Source organism: Arvicola amphibius, chromosome 11 (assembly GCF_903992535.2).
Source record: "Arvicola amphibius chromosome 11, mArvAmp1.2, whole genome shotgun sequence".
Lineage (NCBI taxonomy): Eukaryota > Metazoa > Chordata > Mammalia > Rodentia > Cricetidae > Arvicola > Arvicola amphibius.
The window spans coordinates 123,232,834-123,250,140 of record NC_052057.2 but is presented as its reverse complement, the minus strand read 5'-3'; the positions used below and the strand labels follow the sequence as shown (position 1 = coordinate 123,250,140).

At 33.4% G+C, this 17,307-nt stretch overlaps 1 protein-coding gene across 1 annotated transcript in view; it reads left to right on the top strand.

Annotated features, from left to right (window-relative positions):
• The window catches only part of Cnbd1 (cyclic nucleotide binding domain containing 1), a 236,546-nt gene that overhangs the window by 200,590 nt on the left and 18,649 nt on the right, over window positions 1-17,307 (top strand). The window contains exon 11 of the mRNA XM_038346935.1: window positions 7,998-8,065. Within this exon, the coding sequence (XP_038202863.1) occupies window positions 7,998-8,065 (68 nt within the window). The remainder of the gene's footprint in view (window positions 1-7,997; window positions 8,066-17,307) is intronic.

The following is a 17,307-nucleotide window of genomic DNA, read 5'->3' as shown; positions in this document are numbered from 1 at the left end:
GAACAAGCATAAATATTCTCAATCATGGCTTGAAAATTCAATTGTATATCATCTATTAAGAGTTACAGACCACATCAAGGTAGTGCATATCCCAGATGTAGAGGTTAATTAATATGCGATTAATATGTATGCATTTTGTGTCATTGATGCAATATCAACAGCTAGTGCAGTTTCATCACTAAAATATTTTCTTGATAAAACAAAGACACCTCTTCAGAGAAGTTTCTTTTTGAGCCATGTGCAAATTAAAATAGACACTCACCGGATTACATGAATTGAGTAAGAGACATGGGTATACTCAACTCAAAATTAGATGTGGGAACTGTACTCCTCCTCAAGACTCGGGGTTCTGTGTGGAAAACAGGAGGAAAGATTGTTAGTGCCGGAGGTGGTGGATGACAACAAGGAAACACTGTGCTCTAAACACAGCAAGACTAACAAAATATGATCACACAGAGACTGTGGCGTCCCACATGAGACCTGCGCAGGATCAAACCAGACAGAAATCCCAGCACTGAAAAGGAGAAGTGAGCACAAAGTCCAGCCCTAACCAAGAAGCTGTCTTTAATGGATTGGAGAGAGGAAATCAGCTGTCTTCAGTGGAGTGCAATGTGGGTGTCAACCGCACCTTAGGGCAGACTGCTTGCTCAGGAATAGTTGATTTTGTTTAAAAAGAATATGAAGTTGGGTGAGTAGGGAGAGGGTGATCTGGGAAGAACTAAAAGACAGAAAGAATCTAAAATATTATAAGGAAAAACAACACATGGTACATGTGACCAGATAATAAAAGAACAATTGTTAAAAAAAGAGTATCCTCAATATAATAAATGCAACTTCCTAGGAAATTAGACAAAAATATATCCACATTGGGATAGCACTATATTATTTTGCTTTGATGAGGACAATTATTATGTGGAAAATATCAAAGAATTCACCAAGAAATACCATAAGAGCTAACAAACGAACAGAAAAATGATCAGATTTCACATTGTATAAAAATAGAATATATTTCTATAAATAAATCATGGTAGAACTAAAATTTAAGTTAAGAAAATTAGTTTTTGATGACAACAAATGAAACAAGGTTTAGAATAAATGTAAAATAGTAAGTGATTTAAACACTGAAAACACAAAGTATCTCTGTAAAAATATTAGTAACTTAGGGGTCAGATATAGCAATACTACCTAGATCATACTGTGGATTTTCCATAATTCTATTAAAATTCCAACTTCTTTATAAATTAACAAAATGTTCTTAAAACCAATATGAAAACATACAAACCCAGAACAGTAAAAACTATGTTAAAATACAATAAAATAAGAAGAATCACCTTTCTGATATTAAAACTCAGCGCATAGTTCAAGTAGTTTTCATTCTGTAATATTCAACAGAAGAGAAATAGAATTGTTTGTGTTCTGTCAATCATGTTTTAAACAAACGCTAATTGGCCAGGCAGGAAGTATAGGTGGGTCAACCAGGCAGGAAGTGGAGGCTGGGCAAGGAGAACAGGAGAATGCTGGGAAGGAGGAAGCCCATTGCTCCCAGTCCAGCCCAGACCACCGAAGGGCCCATGGATTAAAAGTACTTCATAATGGAAATGGTAAAGAATTTACACTTAATAGAATGTACTGATTGTATATCAAAACTCAGTTTTTGTTATAAGTGGCATCATGTTTGCAGAAATAAGAATTGTAGGGATGGTAAAACAGAAGGGATGAATGCAATAGGCTTATTACCAGTGTCAGGATATTAGAAATGAGTCGAAGAGAGAGAGATTGTAAGACAGAGCTCTAAATGGGATGTCTCCATCAAATTCCACCTCTCAGAGCTCAGGGAACCCCATGGGAAAGGAAGAAAAAGAGTGTAAGAGTCAGAGTAGATGGGGAATACCAGGAGAGGATGACTGTCTGAATCAAAGGAACAAAGCTCATACGATCTTACATACACTGAAACAGCTAGCACAGGGCCTACACTGGTCTGCACTAGGGCCACTGCATGCATATGGGTCTTAGCTTAGTACAATTATGGGATTCCTGATTGTGTGAATGAGTGGGTGTCTCATTCTCATACTTTCCCTTGGGCTCTTTTCCTTTTGTTGGTTTGCCTGGTCTAACTTCAATGTGTTGAATTTTGCTTTATCTTATTATATTGTGTATTTCATGTGTGATTGTTATCTCTTAGAAGCCTGTTCTTTTCTAATTAATGACAAAAAAAGTGGATGTGGATCAGTAGGGGGTTTGGAATTGTGAGGGATACAGTAAGGAGAGACTGTAATAAAGATATATTGTATGAGTAAGTAATCTATTTTCTTTTTTTTTTTCTTCTTTTTTTTTGGTTTTTCGAGACAGGGTTTCTCTGCAGCTTTTTTTTTTTTTTTAGAGCCTGTCCTGGAACTAGCTCTTGTAGACCAGGCTGGCCTCGAACTCACAGAGATCCGCCTGCCTCTGCCTCCCGAGTGATGGGATTAAAGGCATGCGCCACCACCACCCGGCTAAGTAATCTATTTTCAATAAAAGGGGAATAAAAAGAAATGAGTTGCAATGCATAAAATAATAGCAAAATTAGCAAAACATAAAGTATGAATTCACCCCAATAGCAGAAAGTGTGATTAAAATCACAAGGCGATTGAAAAGAAAAATGTTTATATGAAACTAAGGGAGATTTATACAGGAAAAGAGAAATCATTTGTTTTTTTATATGAGAAGAATAAAAGCATATAGATGGTAGCTTTTAGAAACCAAAACAGGCTATTATAATTATCCATGACAATAAATTTAAATATTTCTATGAAATGAACAATTTTATAGAAAAATAAGCACCAGAAAAATTGCAAATGAAATAAAACTTTGAATAATAGCTTATTAAAACAGCTGAATATACAATTTAAATCCTTCTACCATACTCCCTGTTTTTAATTCATAAGCTTTACAAAATATTTAAGAAAATGTACATGAATTCTGTATAAATCATTATATAGAATAGATGCTAACAGTAACCCGTGCTATAAGTGTTATAAGCTATACCCTTTGTACCTCTTCCACGCCTACTTGACAATGACATCATGAGTAATTGGACAGTCTTAAAGCCAGTCCCATATGCAAGAATGTAGCAGCACACCAGCATGCTGTATCTAGCATAAAGTGTGTGTGTGTGTGTGTGTGTGTGTGTGTGTGTGTATTATGTGCATGAGTTCATGAGTTGTGTTATATATTCTGTGGTTTATTAATTTCATTCCTGAAATGGAAGATTATCTTAATAACCAAAAATTTATACATTTTACCACATTTTTAGAATAAAAGTGAACCATCATGTATCTCTTCCCAGAAAACTGTCACTTTCTTTGTAGACTGAACTTAGATATAGGCCATTTCTTTCACAGTCAGTGAGCTTTAGATCTCCACATACACACGCTCATGAAAATCTGTCAACTCTTGAGGGCATTCTTCTTTCGGAAAATCGGCTAACAGCAGGACCCTTTGAATTACATCCCGCAGATCAATCTGACATTACTTTTCCAGCTGTTCTTCCTCAGAACTTTCTGAAACTACAAAGGAGAGGAAATAATAATTCTTTCATGACTACCATAATTTCTGAAATGGAATCACCTGGCATTTCTGCACCCATCTCTACCTGTTAAATGTTAGAAGGGGGTGAAAATAGCACATGCCAGGTTCAAGTGAAGCAAAGAAATATGTTCTTTGCACTCTGACTTCTGTCTTTGCAATGAGTCCTGCTAGATTAAATGGAATCTGAATATTTGGAATATTTTAATATTATGAAATCTGGTCATTCTACAAATGGAATTCTTACCTTAATTTGGAAACATTTTCCTGATATAATCTATTTCATTTTCTAAGTTATTAAATGCACCATTATGATATAGATATTGGAAAGTTGGCATATAAGAAACAATGAGTATAATATTGGCAACCTTTACAATGAGAGATGATATTTCTCTTTAGACATTAAATCACAAAGCCAAGACAAACTTAGCATAGCTCTAGTTGTCTTATGCTAACAATAGCAGAAACAGAATCTTTATTTTGCTGAAGTATCTATTTTAACTAATCCATTTCTTCCAGTTTGACATTCCTTGACTAAAATACTGATAATATTAATTGCTTAGTTTTCCTGATCGGCCATGTTTTCATTTGTCAGATTGTGGCAAGATTAAGTGTAGTTCGTGATAAAATGATTGATTAAGTTTAGAAATCCTGTGATACCACATAAAATGACAAAAATTCTGTAGAATGGCATTTAGTGATTTAACACTCAAAATCAAATCTGAATTATCCCCACTTATTTCTTATTTCCAAAAACTTTACTTCACTTTAAAGGCACCATAGAGTTTATTCAGAGATCTACTTGGTCTAGGTCTACCCCTTTATTCTAATATAAATAATTTTATTAATATAGACAAACACAACATCATTTCTCATAAAGGGGCTACTGATAATTTCCTGAATTACAACATTGCATAAGCTCATACTTGGGGCTGTCATATTAAATGGGCACAGAAAAGGAGAGGAAGAATGAGGGTCAGCAGGGGTTGATAGGGAAGAAATATTGGCAGATTTATAGGGATTAGAGTTCCCAATGCAGAGAGTTACTAACCTTAGCTGGTGGTGTTTTTTCATATTCAGTTTCCACTAGGCTGTGTTGTTGTTGAATACTTTTATTTCACCTTTCTTCAATGGCTCCTGATTGCTGTTGTTCTGGCATGAACATTAATTACAACCTTCCCTGTACCTATTTGGCTCAAGTGTGAATACTTGACTCCCAGCAGGTGGCAATGATTTGAAGGTTGTGAAAATTTAGTTTGTAGAGCTTCACTAAAGGATGTGAGTCTCTTGGGGGAGTGCCTAGAGACTTTATAGCCTAACCCCACTTCTTGGTCACTTTCTGCTTCCGGACCAGGAATATAATGTGACCAACCAACTTCTTGCTCCTGCCTACATGTCTCCAAACTTGGTACAATGTCTTATTTACAGTGATAGAGTGGCACCTTAAACTGTAAGCCAGAAGAAATTGTTATTTCCATGTTTTGGCTACAGAAACAAGAAAAGGGGCTACACGGCATTTGAATAACTTGTGTTTGCATTGTTTTAAAAATTTTGTAGAGCAAAAGTTGGTTTTGAACATGTTTCATCATGAAATTTTATGAATATTGATTTTGAAGATGACTGTTAGATTGGTTAGTAGATTTGTTGATATATGGTATGCATTAAAGTTTTACCTTAATTTTTTTATATTTTACCTTAATATCAGTGAATTCATCTCATATTATTAAAGCAAAGTACACATGAAGATTAAGTCTAGAGAGAAAAATGATAAAAAACTTTACCACAATTAAGTGGTTTGTGAATTAATTATAGGACCTTTATTTTTATCACATTCATATTTACATGTTATTTAAAATACTTTTGTTCAAGATGAAAGAGTTAATTAGATGATTAGCCTATTAATGGTGGAATTTAAGAAGTATTCAGGGATGCCTCTGATAACTTTGGTTTCTTTTTGTTTATTGATTGAGACATAATCAGAATATTTTGCACCCTTATGTTTACATTAAAATATCTTAATTAACATACAAATAATAGGTTTCTTTTTCATATTTTCACAATACATGGTAATAATTTATAATGATACATTCACTTACTTTTATGCTTACTTAAACATCATTCCAACTGGTTTCACTGAATCAGTGATAGTAACTTTTGTTTTCATGTCACATACATTTGTTAAGCTTACCAAACTTAAGCTCTTTTCTTCCTCCTGTAGTTTCATGACTTGTATAGGACACACACACATATATGCATATATGCCCCTTCTTTACTTGGATTCTTGGGTTTATCTCTTTGTATATTTGACTTATTGACTGTATGTGGTCATGTTTATTCTATTCCTTATTGTTGGTTGACAATATGCAATATTTGTCAACTCTTGCCCTCGATCCCTTATATCCTTCCTTCCGTGTGAAATAATTTATGATTCTGTCTACTCTTTTTTAATTAATTGAAGTTATGGCTTTTAGAACTTCTATATGTTCTTTCTAAGTATCAATATTTTTATGAATTTTTCTAAGTTGCTGAGTAAATTTTATCTATATTGCTTTTTTCATTCTTAGTGATGATTTTTCCCTTCATGGTTCTGACTTTCTTCCCTAGGCCCAAAATTAAATTCAAATTCTTATTTCTAACTCTTGTAAAATACATTGATCGTATTTTACCAGTATGCATTTATTGTCTTCTGACATTTGAGAGTTTGAGTTCAATAGTCGAGGATTTATGATCTTTTGGTTTATATTTTCTAAGTTTTAATGTCTGTGTAGAGGTTTTTGTATCTACTGATTTGGTGATCTCTTCTGATTTTGTTTGGAGATCTTCTCATTGAATAGACAACTGTTTACTCTCCTCAGTGTCACGCAGAATGGAGAAGTTTGCTGTAACAGTAACAGTAGAAAGCTCATACAAGATATGGAAATATATTTAAATTTTATTAGAAATCATTGTATTAATAATGGTCATAAAAAGGAAAATGGTAAAAATATCAAACAACATGTGATGGAGTTAAAAATTCTGTAGAAAATGAACATGATATTACATATCTCTAATTCCTATAAAGGCAGGCAATATCAGTGAGCTTGAGGCCAGCCTCTTCTACATTGTGAGTCTCCAGCTAGCCAGGGTTATGTAGTGAGACTCTGTCTCAAAATAAAGACAAAAGTTCTTTAAGGCAAATATGCAATTACTATATCAAGGAAGCAAAGGAACGGTGCAGGGTAAAAGCGAGAACATGTTTACACAAAGTAAAACAGGAAGACTCGGAGGAAGGGCCTAAGTTTAAAACAAAAGAATAAAGATTTACCAAACTTCGGGGTAAATTTGGTTGTTATCTCTGAACCTGGTAAACAGTAGTGGGTGGTCTTATCTTTTCAATACCTTCCTGAACTAAGGCTTGATATTCTGTCAATGTCTCCCCTTCCTGCTATTTGCAGCCACTACCCTAGCTTTGTCCTAAATCTGGGCAATAGTGATCCCATAAAAACAGGTTGCCCAGCCTTGATGTGCTGGTTTGTGGCTGGTCAATATCGTACCTTACTTTTTATTCCAGGCTGTCCAGCAGCTCACTATCTGGCTCAGCCTGCCTTGAACTCATAGAAAATCTTCTTGCCTTGGTCTCCATGAGTCATCATGCTATCAATGTTAGCCTCCATTCTCAGCTCGGGCTTACTAATGAGGGTGTTGCCCACCTTTGTCTACACGTTTTGATCATTCTTTTACTTGCTTTGTGGATTTCTGAAGCCTTACTCTCTTCTGTCTTCAGAGAAGACCTCCTCTGTCTCTAAAAACACCGATTGTCAGCTTCAACACAGTTCACAGAGGCAGTTTTCAGTCCTGCGACAGACTGAGAATACATTTTCTTGATACTTTCCACATGTGTTGAGTTAACTCTGAACCATAAAGGGTAGTTGGCCATCCTGGAGTGCTTTTATGTTCTACAATCTAGACATTCCCAAATGCTTACATGCATACTTTCCTTTAACTTCCATGTACAACATATTCTCCTCTCTTGTAGTATAATTATAAATAACTTCTCTTATCTCTCCCACAGTAAAACATTTGAAAGAAAAATTGCATGTCTCCTCTTTGGTTCACCTGCCCTTATCTTAGAAGCATGGAATGCTTAAAACAATAGGATTTTAATGCTCTGTCAAGGAAGTAGCTCTTCTAAGAATAGGCCAGAAATTATGTTAACTTTTGATTATAAATATGTGTACTATAACAATTAGACTGAATCATTATGCACCAATTCTGTGGGATGATGTGGTTTTCTGTGACTGTTATTTGGGATGAATCAATAAATCAATTTAATTATTAAAGAAAATACAATTTTGTTTTTTATTTTCACACATTAATGACAAATTAGTTGACTTTTTATTATTTTTAAAATTATTTCTAATAATGTTATTATTATATATCTATTTTTTCTATAGCATTGGACCCAGTGACCAAGGAACTGATGATTCAAACAGCAGAACCAACTTTTGGCCATCTGACGGAAGTAAGACAAGTGTTTATACTACAGTAAATATAATTAGTTGCAGGAGCTACATGTTGATAATAATTTATGGTGATCTAATGCCTTGTGCCTTCCCCACTAAAGTGATTATAATGTGGCATATTCTTTAGGAAATGCATGGTTGGAAACTTTAAATGCAAATGTCAGATGATATTTGTCTGTTGGTAGGAGTCATTTCTGTAGTAGGTTGACAGAGAGCTGGATTGGTTTCTTTATCCAATCAAGGAAAATTGAGTTGAATCTCAAAGGAAATGCAGTAGTCTAATTCAACTCAGTTACTCAACAGTGTTGTCAATAACATTAGAGAATACAATTTAGATCCCTTCCTTGAACAGTCATTTTGTATCTTTAGCTAGCAGTGCAGAATTATTCCCTTTCCTCTCATAGTTTTGACTTCCTTTTAGTCTCTGTGTTACAATAAAATCATATGCGGAAAACCGACTATGATTTCAATATTTTCCAAAATTTCTAATTTTAACATTGTAGACTCATGGAATCACGATAAGCTCAGTTGCCCTTTGTCCTCAGTGACACTTCTCTCTCCCAGAAAATTCTTTTAGCAGGTTAGGCAAATGACCCTGACATCATCAAATCAGCAGCTCTTCCCCAGGTCATCCATCCTTATGACCTTGTGACTTTAGCAGAGCATAGAACACTTTATAGAAGTGATTCTTCCTCATTCAGTATCTCCAACAACGATCATGAAAGTAATGGTCTTCTACACACTAATCCACCCAGCCCAACAGATGTTCTGAATCTGTTTTCTCAAAAGGACAAAACAAAAAATGTATTGCCCAAGTTGATTTGATCTTCATACATTGCTTGGAATGACCTTTATATTGTCACTTTTGAATTGGAGACAAGACCATTTTATGGCATATTTTGGAAGGAATTGGTTAGCTTCATTTTTTCCAATGAGTGTTTCAAATTTTCCTATAATCTTCAAATTGTAGAAACTTTGAAATAGTCTTCTCTGTGCATATCCATTTTCACAATTTATTATTAATATGCATGTGCTAATATTGCTCATGTGTGCAAAGAAAGATGCTTTTACTTCACTTTGTTCTTGGTGGGAAGACTAAATTCTAGAAAGGTATTTAGTAACTGTGCTAGTTAGAAGTGAGAGAGAGAGAGGAGAGAGAGAGAGAGAGAGAGAGAGAGAGAGAGAGAGAGAGAGAGAGAGAGAGAGAATATTTTGGTACCTTGTATATGGTATACTGCAGAGTTAGAAGCCCCCTTTCTCTGCGTTCTGATTGGCAATGCCGAATTTCTTTTTAAGTGATTGAACTTGTATAGAGTCTCACCATTTTGATTTTCATTTTCCTGATAATTAGTATTGTTGAGCACTTTTTCTTAAACTTGTTTGCCTTTCGTATATCTTCTTTAATTGCAGTCTATTTTAAGTAATTTATAGCTTATTTAGTTACATCAAGGTTTTGGTTGCTGAGTACGTTTTAGATTGTAACCATGTCTGGATATGAATTCCTTGGTAAATATTAATTCACTTGAATTTTCTCTTACTGAATAGATTGTCTTCTTATTCTGTGGGTTGTCTCCTGGGTGGAGATTTCCAGTTTTACATTTTCTTTGTTTTCTATCCCTTTTTATTTCTTTGAGGACTTCTATCCCAAATCATTGCTCATTCAATAACTGATACTGTTCCCCCAATGTTTTCTCATAATCATTTCAGATTTTACTTTTAGATTTTTCATCTGTTTGAGATGATGATTTAAAAGAAGTAAGAGATAGTAATCATTAATTTGCTTATGAATATATAGTTTACCCTTCCAGCACTAGTTATAAGTTGTTTATACTTTCTACAATGCACACACACACACACACACACCACACACACACACATACTAACTTTGCTGAGGAGCTATTGGCTCTCGACATGAGGACTTATTTCTTCCTGCCTGCCTGTCTGCACGTCAAGGTGGCTTTGCTTACTTGGGGTCCTTTGAGTTTTCAGATGACTTTAGTTTGTAGCTTATGTACTTATTAAAATTTCCTGTGTATTTTGATGACTCCAGTATTAAATCGGTGAAATATTTTGATACTGTAGGTTTTTAACAGTGTTAAATCATACAGTTCCCAAATACTAAGTATTTCCTTTTGTCAATTTTCTCCAAAGATTTTATACTTAGACTCTAATTTTCATTGTTTACATGACTAAATTTATTTTAATGTATATTATTTTTATGTATATTATTATTATTGTTAGTGTGTATATTACACATGTAGAACTTCTTGTGTAGCTGATACTCAAGCCATTAGGCTCTTGCTGTGCTTTTTCTTTCTCAATTATTTCCACTGGATCTATTCATGGGCACTTAATAAACATTTATTTATTGATTTTTAAAAATTTGTGTGAATAAGATTTTTTTCTTGATTCCTTAGCAAATCCAGTTTGGTATACAAAACAATATTATTTTTATATTCCTACATTTTAATTACTCCTTTAGCCATTTTAAAATATTTATTTATTTTTTATATATACAATATTCTGTCTGTGTGTATGCCTGCAGGCCAGAAGAGGGCACCAGACCCCATTACAGATGGTTGTGAGCCACCATGTGGTTGCTGGGAATTGAACTCAGGATCTTTGGAAGAACAGACAATGCTCTTAACCTCTGAGCCATCTCTCCAGCCCATCCTTTAGCCATTTTTAATATGCTATTGGTATAAATCTTTCAGATGTTTCATATATACTCATATATAGAAATGAGATACTTTTTGACAATCTGTAATAAAACAAAAGGACCATAAAGAATAAGGGAAAATATTTGTGAGTTGATTTCTATAACACTGATAATATATTTTGTTTTCAGCATAGACTTTTTATATTCATTAAAATATACCAGAAAAAATGATATTTTTTTTTTTCCCTTTTAAATGTTAAAAATTCACTCAGGGTACTTTTACACTTATAAAAGTTATCTGCTTATTACTGAACAAAATCAAGCCTGTAACAGAACATAATAATTACTTACACTCAGCTTTTAAAGAGAAATATAAAAAAATCAGTATAAAAATTTGAGAAGAATCATGAAAGTGTTGGGGGAATTCAGGAATTCCTTTTCAGCTGGTCTTTGCAGTTTTCATGTTCATCTGTTAATAAATAGAATATTTCAGGAAGTTCTCTGGAAAGTTGTATATAAAAAAACACAGGATTCTGTGCCAATTAATGGTAAAGTCCTGTCTGAAGAAGCCTGTTATCGCCCTGGCTGTCTTCCTGTCTTCACCACTACTAACTCTCAGTTCATGTCTGGCATCCACTTTATTACTGTTTGAAAGCTACAGAGCATAGCAGCCAGGAAAAGGAGAGCAAAAGCCAACGCAATAGGTTTGGTCTTAAACTGTGATCTTGGCTGCCCTCACTTTCCAGCTGTTGACTTTCAAAGACAGAAAGAGCAATGGCTAACACAGAGGAAGCTACCAGGTGAACTGGGTCAGTCACTTCACAATGAATGTGATAGATGCAGCTTCTCCTGTTTCTAGTTGACATTTGATTGGTTAGTCGTTCTTTAGCTGTTAAACTACTAAAAAGAATGTAATTTTCAATTTTTATTACTTAAAAACAAATAACCAATCCTTCACATAGAGTAACTAACACAGTAATCTAAGTTATACTGACTTTCCTGTTTTCCTTTCCCATGTCCAAATTAGGATATTTGACATGGATATTACACACATACACAATTTCTAAAATTTCCTAAAAGTTTGTTCAAAATTTCTACTAATACAGAAGGATTTTATTCTGGACCCATTCTTACATTAAAAAGTGTTATTGCCCAGAAATAAAATTTAAAGTAGCTTTTAGAATTCTTGGTTAAATTCCAGTGCTCTCTCCACGTAGAACCTATAGTTTTCAGAAAACTTTTTATCCAAAGGTGAAGACAGTTTTGTATTATTACTATTTTAATAAGTTAAGTAAATAGTACTCAGAAGTAATAACTAGAAAAAGTCATTTGTTTTAAATAAATATCATCAATTTAGATTTATAAGGTTTTCTGTTTAAACAACTATTCACATATTCACACCTGAAACTTCTTAAAATGTCCTTAAAAGTAAACCTTTAAATGGTATATATTATAGACAATAAATAAGAAAAAATAAAGACAGTAGCATATGAATTTTGGAAGCAAGTTGGCTTTTGCTTACCTGTATGTGCTTGAGTAGCAAGGTGAAGATATGACTTTCCTGTTTCAGGCCCTTTGCTGTCCCTGCTAGCTATGTCATGACATATGATAGCCATGTCCATTCAAACCACATAGCTGAGAGCCTGGCTGAACTGTGTTTGGTATGATAGCAAATCTTAAAATATCAGAGCTTATGTGACTCCCCTTGATAAAGGATATAGGTATGGATTTCGTTGCTGAAATCCTTTGGATTAGGATCAATGGAGTGTTATTTCTGATGATGATGATAGAAATAGGTCTTTTGAAAAGTGTGTGTGTTTAATTTCAAAGATACTAAGACCCATGAAATAGATCATTGGTCCTTCTTTGTGATGCCAACTGTAATGCTTTTAGGCAAAGTTTCTTGTTGTTCTCAATATCTGGCATGATTCTGGGTATTCATCTCACCGACAGCACCTCCTTATCGTATTCTCATTTTCTATTTTATCCTAATATTTCCTCAGTCTCTCTCTTAGTTGATAGTACTATGTATAGTTTCTAAATAAAACTTGCATCTTTCAACAAGAAAAAAATTAACTCAAGAATTATCACATCATGTAAATTGTTTACATAATTTTAACTTTAATCAACATAATCAAATAATTAGATTTTGGTGTTGACTTTGATTATGTATTATTTTATTCATTATTCCAATAGGAACTAAATCAGTAAGAAAAATATTCAAGGTTATTATTACCTGATAATTTGGGGAAGAATATTTGTTTAATTAAATGACTAATGAGTTAATAATTCATGATAAAGGAAAAGGGACAGGTTAACTAATTATAATTATAACATTATCCAATGTATTTTATTAACATGGACAAACAATTGGTTTTACTACTTGGGGATATTATGGTTTTATTAAATTTTACTTATCGAAAGTGATGCTCTGAATATTAGTGCGATAGACACTGGTTTTATTTTTCTCACATAGTCAGAATCTCTCCAACCTGGAGGAAATGCATAGAGAAGGTACATGAGTAGTAAAAAATCAGTAGGTTAGCTGCAGAAATCTCAAATTTAAAGTAACACCAGGGTGTCAGAGTTTTACACCTTTTTCTTAGTTTTCATCTTTTCTGCCAGTTAATGGACACAGCTCAAAAAATGCAAGGATGGTGTAGTAATTGACGCCTCCACTTCTTTTAATGAAAAGCATTACAGAGTCAAATAAAAGACTGAAATAAAGAACAAAAGAAAGGAAGAAAGAGAATAAGAAAAAAATAGAAAGATAGAGTTGAGACTATTTCTCTTCCACATTTAGCAAAGAAGTCATGAGTTTCCACTTGAACAAACTAAAACTCAAATATGAGTTGAAAACAAAACAGAGGAACATGAAACCATTAAAAAATGAGAATAGCTTTGAAAAATCAAAGAAAAAATGTTTTTATAAGTAAAGAAATAAAGAGAAGAAAGAAACGATTAGTTCATCCTGGAAACATATGAATCATAATTTTGGAAATAAGTTATTGCATTCTTAGATAATTATATTTATTCTATAAACAAATTATTTGAATGAACTCCAAACTATTTTGAAAGCTCATTATAGTAAAATACTATCCAAATATTCATTGACATATCTTATCAGGAATACTGTTTTTCATTAGCAACAAAAAAAAATGCATATGGTTTTAAGGGTTCCAAAATGAAAGTAAGTGGAATAAAGTTAAAATTCCCATACTCTCACTTCTTCTGGGTTAGTTTCTGATTTCCATGTATCCACTGTCAGAACATAAAAAGAATAATGTGCAAACCATAAGTTTGATAACAAAAACATACTTTTGAAAAGATATTCTGTCAACTAAATTTGCATATGAACAGCAAAAAATTTGGGTAAAAAATAATTTTATTTTAATATTTCAAGACAAAAAAATCAAAGTAAAGCTAATTCTTATAACAATACAAATCAGATTATGACAATGCCTACATTTATACTTAAATATAGAACATATAAATGAACGAGTTAAACTTAGATATTTGGCTAAAAGAATTGATTTTACTTTGACAATTACCAATAAAACATCAATAGAATCTTATGAGAGACATTCTAAAATTTAAGGCCTTGGTACCAGGTTGACTATTGTATTCACGTCATTTTAATGCCTGAAAAGAATCTGCAAGACAATGAGGAATATATTGCTTCTGTATTTAATCAAATCATACTTTAGCTTAAGTAATAGGTAATAATAAAGACTTGGTGAAAGATTGGAATTGCATACAAATGTTGAACCATTATAGCAGGTGAGTTCCATGAAAGGACAGTGGTCTAAACATAGGAAAAGGCTTTAGAAAGGAAGCTCTCCTGGCTAAAGTTCACCATAATTTATGAAATAAGATGGTGGGGGATCTGAGGAAATCTGTCATTAATACCGTGTAAATAGCAGTCACAGGAGTGTAGGAGGACACACTCACCAGTTAAGTAACTTGAATTTTAAACTTTAACACAAATCGATAAATATACAGGGTCTACAATTGGTATTTAGCTATAAAGTTGCGTTTCCAAAACCTGTATCAGACATTGGAAGCCAACTAAAATAGACAGTTGTTTTGATGCATACTCATAGACACGTTTAAGATGACGAGGCAAGAGGCTCCCTCAGTTTGAAACAATCTTTGAATCATTATGAATTTAAAAAGAATTAAGTGTACAGGGAAGAGGAGGAATAAATGGTCGGTACCTTTCTATTTGCAGGCCATATTACTAAATATTTTTTTTATGTAAGCAAAAGTCAGGTGCTAAAAATCTGAGATATATATTAGGTGTCACAATAAGACCTTATTTACATAGATCTTTTACTAGTGTGGCAGAAATGAATGCATAGAGGTGGTAGACAAGCATGGCTTTGAATTAGCACTTGTAACTTCTAGGTCGGCTTCTTCATCCATATGGAAATAATGATTCGGGTTTTCCTATGGGCCACTACTTTGAGTTTTATATAAATTAAGAAATGCAAAGCACCGTAATCTGCAGTTTTCTGATAAATCAAGGAAATTGCCTTATTTTAGTAAGACTCGAAATACAATGTCTCATTTCATTAAGATATCATGTAATTTTATACTGAAATCTGTTGTTAAACCTACTTACCAAATTAAATTTTTTTACTTTTATTATCTCATTCCCAGAACTTATGACAAACCTTTCTCAAGCAACCTATAAAAACTCATTCAAGATTAAAAATTAAATATTTAGTCACATTAAGTTAGGACTTAGTATATTATAATAAGTGGTTTTCATCATAGTAGCCCTGTGGGAATAAATCCAATAGTCATAGAGAAAGACTATAACACGTAGACAATGAAGCTTGGTTATAGAAATATCACCTGACATTTGAGTAGAGAGTTGAGGGAACTGACAAAGTAATTTAGAGGAAAATGCTCTGGATATAGCTTATAGCCAAAGGCTCATCTCAATGAGTAGACAATGGTAAACAATTTAAAAACTAGAAATAAAGGTAAGTAGAGGGAGCTAGTTAACAAAAGACCAATTAGCAGCAGGTGAATTCAGAAAGTTATTGGTAGGAAATTGCACCAATCTCTATAAAGGGTCTAATTTCTGTGGCCTCCTGCTGTACACAGGAAATAAATCTTGAAAACCTCTGTCAGTTTTCACCTGTCTAATATCCTCGTACTTTTCATTTTGTTTTATTTTCATTTCTTAATATGTTGACTACATTGAAATAAAATCTTGGTTTTTGTCTCATAACCTACCAAGGTAGATCAATAACAATAGCTCTGTTAGCATGACTGAGGGCCATTAGTTTGGAGAGAGAGAGAAAGAGAATAACGCATTAAGGAAAAGAAAAGAAAAAGGACATAAGGATGTACAAAAGCAGGAAAATTTGAGGATTAATTAAGCTTTCTACAAATACATTCACTGTATTAATTTAATATGTGCATGTATATGCATAAATATATTCAGTGTTTAATTGCAAATGTAAGGGAAATGAAAAACAATTATATTTACTCCAAAGATGTTCCTAACAGAATAGATTGACATGTTATTTTGATGAAAAAACTTTTCTCATGTTTTGAGAAGTAAAATCTGTTATTTTTGTCACTGTGTTTTCTAACAAACATTTCATGGGTCTCCCAGGTACTTCTCAAGTTTTGAGTACTGACTAAGGAGCTTTTCCTAGCATCTTTACCATTTGCTGTATTCTTTACTTATAAAACAGAGCCAATTCTCTACTGGAAGCAACTATAAGAAATGATGAAACAGGTTGCTCAATAATTCAAATGGAAATGAGCAAGGTTTATAAAAGGAAAAAAAAAAGCCTGGGAAAGGAAGACTATGGCTTTCCTTGATTTTAAGAATTATAAAGCTTAAACGAGTACCAAAACGTCATGCTAGCATATACATAGGCAAACAGACCAGTGGGACGCATCAGAGTTCAGCAGTAAACTTGCCTATGTACTAAGCTTAATCTGTAAACTCACATTTGTAAAACTCAGTAAAGTTGTGTAATATTGTAGACAATTAAACGTGAAAGTAACACTCGACTATTTCTGTGAAAATAATGAACTTCCAACCTTATCTTGACAATACTGAAAAGTATTAATGTGAATCAAGTACACAGAAATAAATGTGGCTGTTAGTTTTTAGCCTCTAGAAGGGAGAAGGAGTCAAAATGAAGAACTGTTTTGATTAGGTTGGCCTTTTGCTAGTTAGGGATTGCATTAACTGGGTTAGCTGATGTAGCGAGACCATTCTGCATGTTGGCAGCATCAATTTACAGCCTGGACCCTAGACTGAGTGAGAAGAAGGTAGCTACCTGGGCAGCAGTCTGCATGTATTAATTCATTGCTCTCTGCTTTTGATGAAGATGTAATGTAACTAGATACTTCAGTGTTCTGCCACCTTAACATCCCTGAAAAATGGTTTGTATATACAATGAGACTTAGTTGGAGAAAACCATTTTTTTTTTTTTTTTTTTTTTTTTTTTTTTTTTTTTTTTGCTGGTGGTTATCAATTAGACATGGCTTTTCCGTTAGGGATGGTGTCTACTTCCCCTCCCAGCACTGGAACTCCATCTGGCTTAGACC